Here is a 10,487-nt window from a genome sequence, read left to right as displayed (position 1 = left end):
GGCAATATGGCTATAAAATGCAGAAAAAATCACACCACTGAAATGATCAAATTGTTGTTTATTCCTTGTTCAGATGAAGTTGCTTTTTTAGTTTTGTTTTTAAGATGAAAGAACTACTCTTAATTCCTATGCCTCATTTACTATTGAGATTATGCTACTTATAAATAAATAAATAAATGCAAATAAATGCAACAACATCAAGTATTGAGTACACAATTTCACTTCTTTAGATTATGTGAATCACATTGCAGCCACTTAATAATATTAATAATAATAATAATAATAATAATATAATAAAAACATAATAAAAGTAACGGTAAAATCACAGATTGAGATGGTAGCTAGTAGTATGTCCACATAGTATGACTAAAGTATGGCTTTGCTTTCTTATGTCCAAGGTGACAATGCAGTGTTATATTTTGTATCTGATGGTATGCCAATGATGAACTTACTGTATTAAAACTTGAGCATTTTATGCCACTTCTTCCCATAAATCAAAAAAAGTGCATGAACACAATTTTCATCCTTTCTTTCTCAGAATTCATTGGAATTGCTTCTATATGAAGTGTAATGTTTACCAAATCATGCACTCAATTAAAAAAAAAAAAAAAAAAAGGGGGGGGGGGGGGGGGAACCAAACAAAAACCAACAAAATAAAATGGAAGAAAAGAAAGAAAAAGACAAATCCTCTCTAGTGTATGGATACATACAACACTAGGTACTCTCAGGGACTCTAAAATCAAGATTTGTTTTGCCTTTAATGCATAGTGAAAATGTTGGCACTTCATCCCATGCTATTGTCTGCATTGCCTATACTCCACAGATACTGCCAGTGCTGGAAAAGAATGACAGGGAATCGTAGGATTGTGCTGTTTTAATTTGAAGTCAGCAGGTTTTTAAGGCTTTCTGCTAACAATAATTGCTTTCATACATTTCTGTCTATCAGCAGTATTTGTAAATGAAGTGAAATTGCAATGATCAGGTCAGCTCTTCAGTCACATGGATAAACTTTCACTCTCCAAAGTCAAAATGTAATTTTAAAATAAAGAAATAAGATACCAATATCCTTGATGGTCTAAATATAATTCGCAGCTAATTAGGAACTTCCTCTAGATTCAAACTGAATTCTGTAGAGGAAAACACTCTTGACGATAACAATAAATTCTTACTGCATCCGTACAAAAGACGACAGAAAAAATGACAAACACAGAGTGCCACAGAATATTCAACCTTCCCCCATGCTTCTGGAGATGATACCTTTCTGAGAACGTGAGAAAAGGAGAGCCACTGAGGAAAGCATGAGAACTAGCAGCTAGCTGTCTTTCCATCTGCTGACGTATCACAGTTCAGCATTCAGGTGAACCCAGATCTGTCATGGACTTTACACCATCGCTCAGATTTTGGTCAAGACTAGCTCCAGCTTCAGAGGACAAGTGCAGCGCACTGAGCAAATAGACTTATTTTTTTGAAAGCTGCACTTACTGTAATTCTAAAAATCCAATTTGGCTATCTGAACCTTGCATAGCCAGGAGGACACTGCAATTTTTTTTGTATACGCTTGATTAGATTTTTATGAAAATGCATTTTTTATTCTTCTGATTAGGAAAAGACTAATTATATTTTATAGCTACAAACAAGTTGGTTTTGCTTTTTTTCCTTTGCCTCAGCACTGTGAGGTGAAGATACTTTCTTCTATTACATCTAAAATATTTCAAAAAGTGCTTTTCAGGACAGATGTAGAATAACAGACAGAAAACTTTGTATACTGGAAAGGGGATTTTGGGGGGCTTAATTGATTAAGAAAAGAATAAATTTAGGAACTAATGACAAACAGAAAACTTTATATACTGGAAAGGGGATTTTTGGGGGCAGAATCGACTAAGAAAAGAATAAATTTAAGAACTAATGCCATTTAAAGTAAGATGGAGACATGGCAATATAGGACACTGAAGGTTTCATTTTTACTCTATGGAGAGTGAAATGCTTCCGCTTTAAGAAGCTGACCATATTCCTAAATTAGTATGGTTGATACAATATTGTGCATGAACTACTGGCCTCACCCTGCAAGAATGGTACTTGATTTGTGCAAACATCCCTTAGCTGAGATTTAGAGAAGCAACAACCTGGCATGTTGATTACTGGTGCAGGGTGTTTATCATTTCTGTAAGGGAAGTATGAAGAACAGGGTTTGCTTTTTTAGGGTATCACTTCTTGGAGTGAGTACCTAAAATAGATGTTGTAGTTTTTTGAAGTATGAAAAAAATCTAGTTATTGGTTAAAAAGTATATATATATAAAAAACCCAACAAAACCTCGAAGCTTATGAAGTGACTCCACAGAGTTCAGACCTTTAGCAGTATAAACATAATATAAACCTCATTGTCTGCAGTATTGTGCCATGACAGTCTCACTAAGACAAAATGCCACTTTGCAGCAAGCAATAAATCTGACAAAGCATTTTTAAACATAATGCCCTAACTTGCTAAGACAGGCTTTTACACGCTTCCAAACTCTTCTCCCTGAAAATTAACCCAGTTGATTCTCCAAATGTTAAGGGTCTCGGGCAAAAGTAAACCAAAGGCTGAAGTAAAATCACCATCCCCTTGGAACTGAATGAAAACTTAAATCCAGGAGGGATCACAGTCTAATTTCATATACATATATATGTATGTGATACACATATATATGAAATTAAAATAGAGACACACGTGACTTGGGTATCAGAAGGGGACTGCTACTTTCATACATTCATAAATAGCTGCTGAACTCTCTACTCATGAAGAAGCTCTTGTAGGCAGTTTGGGGATTTGAAAATCTCGGGGACCTCACTGTCCAGCTTACAGATGACCTTGTATATGGCCTTCTTCCAGGAAGGATCAACATCTTTGCCTGCGATAATGGCATTGAAAAACTCCCGTAACGTGATCTGAGCCACTTCCAGGAATCTCTCTGGAACCTGCTGATACAAGGAGACAATGGCATTAATACAGTTTTCAATTTCAAGTCTCTGGTTCTTCAAAGGAAACTGAGCTAAGTTCTTTCTTTCAGAAAGGGGCTTACATAGCACCTGCATTTTCTAAATGTGGCAGCCTTCTATTCTCTTATGCAAAGCTGTTATATATAGTACTATAGCAATAACTTTTATAACATGTGTTAGAGATCTTTGTAAAGCACTGACAGAATGTAGGTAACAAAATGTTACTGTCTGAGTTCGGACAGTGGGGGATTTGTAGGATATAATTAGCAGGGGGAAAACAAACAATTTTCTTTAAGGAGAAAAATCTTTGCTAGATCTAATACCCATGCATTTATGGCTACGTTCTCCTTTCTGTGTGGAAACTAACACAAAAGCTACACTCACAAAGAAAGCCCTCAGTACCCCTGTGCTTAACTTTGGTCACAACCTGTGCTGAAAGCTATCAAAGAAACAGGGTACCTCTGAATGACAGAATCACAGAGTGTTAGGGGTTGGAAGAGACTGCTGAAGATCACTGAGTCCAATCCCCCTGTCAGAGCAGGTCCAAAAATAGGGCAGATCACTCAGGCCTCCAGAGAAGGTCTTGAAAGTCTCCAGAGAAGGAGACTCCACAACCTCTCTGGGGAGCCTCTTCCAGTGCTCTGTAACCCTCACAGCAAAGAAGTTCTTCCTCATGTTGAGGTGGAACTTCCTATGCTCGAGTTTGACTCCATTGCCCCTCATCCTAATGAATGTTTTTCATAGCTTAAGAACAAGCAAGCAACCAAGCAAACCTTCAGCAAATGGCTTGCCTCTGTGGCTGCTGTGCACGAGACTCCCATAAGATAGTTTTTTGTGGGAGACATGATGGTCTTCCCTTCTTTTTCAGAAGCCTACAAATAAAACTCCAACCTCTTCAACGGGTGCATTGTGCTCCAAGTGGCTACTGATCTGGGATGTGTCAAACTCATCTGGGTTTTCTAAATGTCACTGTCACTTCATGGTGACAATGGTGAGCTAGCAGGGACATGCCACTCTCAGAAGCCCTTGAACAATAGGGAAATGTTAAAAAACACAGTTACCTCCAAACTTTGGTAATTCATCCTAAACAGTTGTTGCAGGCACCAGCACGAGCGCCGCCTTCTTACCCTCTGCCTTAAATGATTCAAAACCAATCACTATAATGAACCATAGGTCAGTTGCAAGGTTGAGGTCATCTCCATAAAGGTATTATTTTCCATTTTTATTACGGAAATATGGCTTCACAGCTCTAGAACTGCTAATACACACCCGGCCAGTAGCCAGTATGCTTATAATAGCAAGTATTCCCTCACTGCTATTCTTTGCCCACTCTGGCAAGAGTTCTCCAATCTGCAGCAGGGGTCACTTCAACTATTCCTGTGACCAACAGACTCCTGGGCAGATCTCACTTATTTCTAGATCAAGGCCAGCACTTTTCCCTCTACTTAAGGCTTTTGTTCTTCTCCCTTTAGAAGCCACTTTCAGAAAACTTGTCTGGAAATGTGCGCGTTTAACCTTGGCACGGTGGAGCTCTGGAGCCTCACCCCATGATGACTATTGAGGAAACACTAACAGTTTGCTAGCCATGTTTTGCCATCAGGTAAGCATAAGATCAGCCCCTCCTGGCACCAGCTGACAAGCTCTGTTTCCAGAAGTCCCACAGCCTGCAGAAGTTCTCTATCTACCTTCAAGAGTGAAATCCAGACCTTACACACTTTTCTTTGCTCCCAAAATACAGGCTGCCTTCTGTGGAAATTTTTCATCCAACACTTTTTGGTTCAGGCAGTTCAAACAACTACTCATATGCTGTTGATCACCCTTGGTTTTACTAAACGCTAATCAAGGGGAAGAAGCTGGTGACTACCTGATACTATAAGGTAAGAAATGTAGTAGATAACCAACTTCTTGGTGTGCTAACGCATGAGGGAAAAAACTGTTGGTTTTTGCCTTTGTGCTTGGGAAAAAAGAGTTCACACTTTTCAGCTTTTGTGTCCACTCCAGAGAACCAACATTAGATGCTCTTCTTTGCTTCCAAGTCACTGGAAATGGGAGGGAAGCAATTACAAGCACCTACACCAGAAGCATAAAGTCCAAATGCAAGAAGTCCTACCTCTCCTTGCATGGCTACACCCATGACAATCGTAAACACAGAAGTAACAACTTATGTTTTCAGTTGAACCTTTCAATTCAGTTTCTACCAGTGCATGTTAAAGTTTTCAAGATAGGGAATGCTGCTTTTCCACAGAGCAGGCAGTGCGAACCCCCTGACCTACAAGGTTCCAGGCCTCTCACTCCTCTTGTAGGCTAGAAATTAGCTTTTAAGCTAACTTTTTAGCTGACTTCATTGTACCTGAATCATATCTGCAGGTCTGGGGCCTTTTGAACCTGCTACAACAGGCTGCAGATAGCAGCCCAAAAACATAACAGTGAATGAAGCCCCACGGGGGCTTTGAAGAGACCTCCTCATAATGCTGAGCTCCAAAAGATTTCTCCTACTCTGCTGGCGTTAGAGCTGTTCATAGCTCTTTCCTTTTGGGATGCTATTAACAATTTTTCATGTCAGACTGGATTACAAACGTTACTTTGCATGTTGTAATGTGAATAGCACTGTGATTAATTCCCACAGGATAGTACGTCAGCCAATAATTTTCCTTTCTAGGAAGAGTAACCGCAAAGTGTTGTGTTGGCTTTTTTTTACAAAAATGAACAAAATACTAGTGAAGTCCAGAGCCTGAAAAGAAATATTTAAATGGATGGGTAGTTAGATTTTTCACTGGGCAATAATCAGTCAGCCATGTTAATTATGTGTCTGGGGGTAGCATTTCCCTGACCATCAGTGATGGCGACCTATTCAGCGCATCTTTACACCTAAATGACTGAACATCTCTGAAGTAGGAACATCTGCAGAAAATGCTTCAGTGACAAATAAACTCCATCTACATTGCTTTTAATAGAACCAATAATCCCTAGTATGAACCCAGGGCATTTTCTTAGCATCAGGTGGCAGCAGTCAATCAAAGAATCCTCCACCAGGAGGAAAGACAATGAGGTCTGTAAAGGGGGAGGACAGGTGGGTTTCAGGTTGAACCATCCACATCAGAATGATTTAGAAGGAAATCACACTTTGCTACACACTTTGCCAATATAACTTAGCTCCACTGCCAAGGAAGAAGTCGCAGGCCAAATTTTGGGCTAGTGTAAATCAGCAGGTCCCTACCAGCCTCAGTGTGCTTATGCTGCTTTACATCTGGTAAACATCCATCCCGGACCTCCTAACACTCTCCAACAGCCACCACAGTGCCTGTTCTCAAGCCTTAGCCACTTTAGCACATCTCCATCATCTGTGAAAACTGGGAGGGAATTAAAACTCTCATCTGCTCTTGTCTATTTATGCTGTTTTAACTACTGGCATTTCCTTGGCTTGAACAACAAACCTGAACTATTTCACTCCTGGGTTTGCATATGCAACTACCATGCTGAACCACTTGGATTAGCACTGTGGGGGAGTGCTTTGTTAAAAATACTCAGCACAAACTATTTCTACGTGAGTAAAACTATAGTTCAAATGGCTTAAAAGTTGAAGCCAAGTCAGATCTAACCCACACTTCTTCATACAGAAGCACACACAGTTGCAAAGGCAATATGCTTTAAAAATACTTGTTGAATTTCTTTTGATGGAAAACATTACCAAAAAGGCAGCAGTGATTGGTAAGGTGAGGGAAAATCCTCAGCAGGTCTAAGTCAGCATTGCTTGAGGAAAATCAGTGAAGCAAGACTGATTTTAAGCCAACAAAGAGGATCACGCTTCCCTTTCTGATGCCATGCATGGACTTTAAAAATCAGTGTTGGGAAGGAGGGCACACTAGATGTATCTCAAGTTGGTGGCTACTCAGTGGTCCTTCACTATTTTTCTCATTATTGGGTTGTCTTGTGTCTTGTATCTTTTGTTAGTTAATTCATTTATTTTTTTGGGTTGTGCAGCAAAGACTTTCTCCCTTCCCTCCCATTCCCCTCATCTCCTCCCCTCCCCAAGCCCTCCTCCTCCTCCTCTTCCCAGTTGCTTTACCTTCAAGGATGATTTGTTTTATTAAACTGACTGTCCCCAGCCTCTGCAGTACATAATAAAAGCCTGACATAGCAGCCTGCCTGCCTTCTGTGTCCTGCAGATACTCATCATAAGTGTCAGGACATACCAAGGTTAGCGGTCACTGGAAGTGCGCTCACTGGCTCAAGCCTTGCCAAACATGCTTGGCAGCTGAATGAATGTCACAGAGAATAGAAGGGGAATTACAAAGGTTAGAAAGAAGACAGCCTTTCTCTCTCTCTCTCTCTCTCTCTTTTTTTTTTTTTTTCTGGAGATATATAAGCTGATTTTTCACACTTCTGAAATAAACATCAGCTCATTCACAGTCCCTTTCCAGCACTTAAATCTCTCCCATTGTCAAGCAAACCTTTAATTTCTACCCAAGCCTTATTTCTTCATTAGCAAAATAAGATGCTTAATTCTCTCTTAATAGAAAAGGGGAAAACCACCAAAACCAAATTACAAAACAAGCCACTGGTCTGCTCAAAGATTTATATGTGTATTTCATGTTGTTAATCCTATTAAGGGTGGGCTTCTTCACAGTTAATCTTTTAAACTTTCAAAAATTCTTGCTCAAGTGGTAAATCTAGATGATAGGAAAAAGCAACACAGATGTAAGGAACACAGAATTGTGAAAGTCAAGTTAAAACCGATATTCCAGAGAACTGTATTTTGGTTTTTTACTATAAAAGGGCAATAAAATGCTGACTGTAAGAAGACAATGTCAAGGAGAAAAGGGTATTGGTATTTTGGATACTCTTGACTGCTCGCCTTGGAGAGAGAGTTATTCTTGTCACAAACCCTTTTGTCTGCATCTGCTGACTGCTTGCCTGTAGCCAGCAGCATACTTTAACTGTTTTGTCACCTCCTAACATCACATGCATCAGCTGTTGTGCTTTTGTTACGGGTATTGTAGAGCTAATCCACTGTGGCTGTTCTACTGTGCAGTAAATAAAACAGAAACTGCTTCTCAGACAATTCTGCATGAATATTTCAGATGGCTTTTACAACTCTGATTCACAAAATAAAATACACCCCCCCCCAACTAGACTCAGATGCCTCAAAGCTAATTGCATGCAATGACTCCAGGCATCAGAAAAAAACTGTTTTAGTTGGATAAATGAATAGCAGACCTTTCTAAAGTTATTCTTTGAAAATAATAAGCATAATCCCTGCCTTGAAATTTTACCTGCACGTAATTTCTTTTCTGTAGCACACTTCAGTTTTTGGCAGCAGCAATTTTGAAATATTTTGTGCCAACAAAATGCTTAAAACATCTCTGACATATTTTTCTCCCATAAGTGCACAAGTCTGAGAAGTTCAGTTTATTTTTATTTGAGTGTCAAGGCTTTTTTAACCATAGAAGTAATTTCACAAAGTTCCCAACTTCTCCCTTAAACTTTCCTAGAACAGGGAATAAAATATTTACTTGGAAGTTCATTTTCTGTAGCTGATTGCTAAACTGTCCTTAACCAGGGTGGCTTTTAGCATGATTCACAGGGGCAATGGTAGCAAAGCCCAGCATGAGGCCTGAAGCAGAAAAGATACCCCAGGAAAGGAGACAAACAGGTGAAGTACTTTACCGAGCATTCATTCACCCTTGTGCACACATGATTCCTCTAAACAAACTCTCCTATCCCTGCTGTTTGTTAAGTAAATATTGATCAAGGAGAGACATATCTCCTGACAGCAGTAGCACAAGCTGGGGGACTTGTACTGCAGACAGAGTGGACTTAAATGGATAAACTCAGATGCTTAGGAAGGCCACACAGAGATTACTAGATAAAAAGGAAAGACACAGAGTTGGCTTTTCCCCTCTGTGGGGGGCTGGGAATTAGTTATGTGGAACCTCCATGATAGAAAGTCATCTGCTCCCAGACAGTCTTATAAAGCAAGATGCCTGCGTCTTAGGTGCCCAAATGACTTCATATTTTTATCTCATGCCAGCTGATGCATTAATATTACATGCAATAAATATGGAGTTTAAGTCCCTCTCCTTGAGCTCATGTGGGAGGCTACCAAGCTCCTCAGTGATGCAGATTTGCACCACTCCATTGGTTTCAACAGAGAGCTCACACTCACTGTGGATTGTCCACCTCTGGTTGTGTGTGGCTGGGCCATGCATTTTTCCTCAGGAGCACTTCTTACCAGCTCATACTCCAACTGAGCAGTTCACTCTGATGCCTGTGGGATAAGGCTCATAGCACCTTACACAAGAGTGCCCAGCTCAGTCTGGTGTGTCAGTTCTCATAAGCAAACAGTGCAGATTTATCTGACTGAAGTGTCCAATGGTAGTATAGCTGCAGAAAGCAGTAGCAAAATTGTCAAATAATTAGTGGCTGTGATTTCTTGTAAAGGGCGTTCGTGAACTGCCAAAATTCGGGTGGACGTTAGAAGTAATGCAAGGGCTTCTTGGAGCATATTTTTAATCACTCCTAAGAGATCAGATCAAAAGCCTCCAAACCATGTGCAAAGCAACCACAAAAGCTATTCACCTTGTCTCGTGGGGCAGAGGGAGGGGATTAGACATTGAATTTCAGCATGGGGTGCCATGTTTAGAAGTACCAAGATCAACGCAACCATTCTAATATTGTAACAGCATCAGACAACTGCTTGGCTGTAGTGCGCAAATCTGAAGATCCTTCAGACAGGGACAGCTGGGCTAAGCTCGAAACCTTTTCTCATATGATGTCTAATCTGTGTTAAACTTCAGCTCCATTTATACAATTAGGCTGGCCAGAGTGTATCTACAGACTTTGCCTGTGGTATTGTGCTGGAGTCTGATAGTGTGTTGTATTACTAATGTTCCAAGAGTAAACACACTTGTAGGAAACAGCTATAGTTCAAGGCTGCACTTTAAAAAAAAAAAAATAGATGTTTCATCAGTCTTAGTAAAGGAACAAACGGCAATAACACTCTGTATCATATTTTACAAAGCTTCAAAAGAACAATGTCCCGTTGAGTGAAATTCAGTAGCATTCTGTAAACATTAATTTAAGGAAATCAATAGGCTCTGTGAGCTAAAGCCATATTGCAAGATAAACTGGCTGGAGTGCTACTTTGTCAAACAGATTTTAGTTTTCTCGGCTAGATAAAGACGGTTTCAAAATGGGGCAACGTGTTGCAACCAAGGTTTGAAAACTATGTGGCCTTCAAACAGTCTGCTTGTTCCTACTACAAAGCTGGATAAACATACTTTAAAAATGATAAGATTGGGCCAGGATTGATTTTACTTTCAAATTTTATATAAAGTAGAATTCTTGGTGAGTGTGTATTTGGATTTTTTTCATTCTAATTATAAGCAGAAATAAACAAGTCTAGCACAGACAGCTCAAGATGTCTGGCTGCCAGGAGAGGGTAAATTATCTGGAGGTGGCTTTTTTTTTTTTTTTTTTTTTTTTTTCCCCACCTTCCTGACTTTCTGTGC

At 39.8% G+C, this 10,487-nt stretch overlaps 1 protein-coding gene across 1 annotated transcript in view; it reads right to left on the bottom strand.

Annotated features, from left to right (window-relative positions):
* Positions 1-2,769: 2,769 nt before the first annotated feature.
* Positions 2,770-10,487, bottom strand: part of PROX1 (prospero homeobox 1) — a 36,846-nt gene continuing 29,128 nt past the window's right edge. Inside the window, exon 4 of the mRNA XM_009994730.1 lies at positions 2,770-2,955. Within this exon, the coding sequence (XP_009993032.1) occupies positions 2,770-2,955 (186 nt within the window). The remainder of the gene's footprint in view (positions 2,956-10,487) is intronic.

This window comes from Chaetura pelagica, unplaced genomic scaffold (assembly GCF_000747805.2).
Source record: "Chaetura pelagica isolate M959 unplaced genomic scaffold, ChaPel_1.0 scaffold2, whole genome shotgun sequence".
NCBI classification, from domain to species: Eukaryota; Metazoa; Chordata; class Aves; order Apodiformes; family Apodidae; genus Chaetura; species Chaetura pelagica.
Note: the sequence above shows the minus strand (reverse complement) of the source record. Positions and strands in the feature narration are given on the sequence as shown.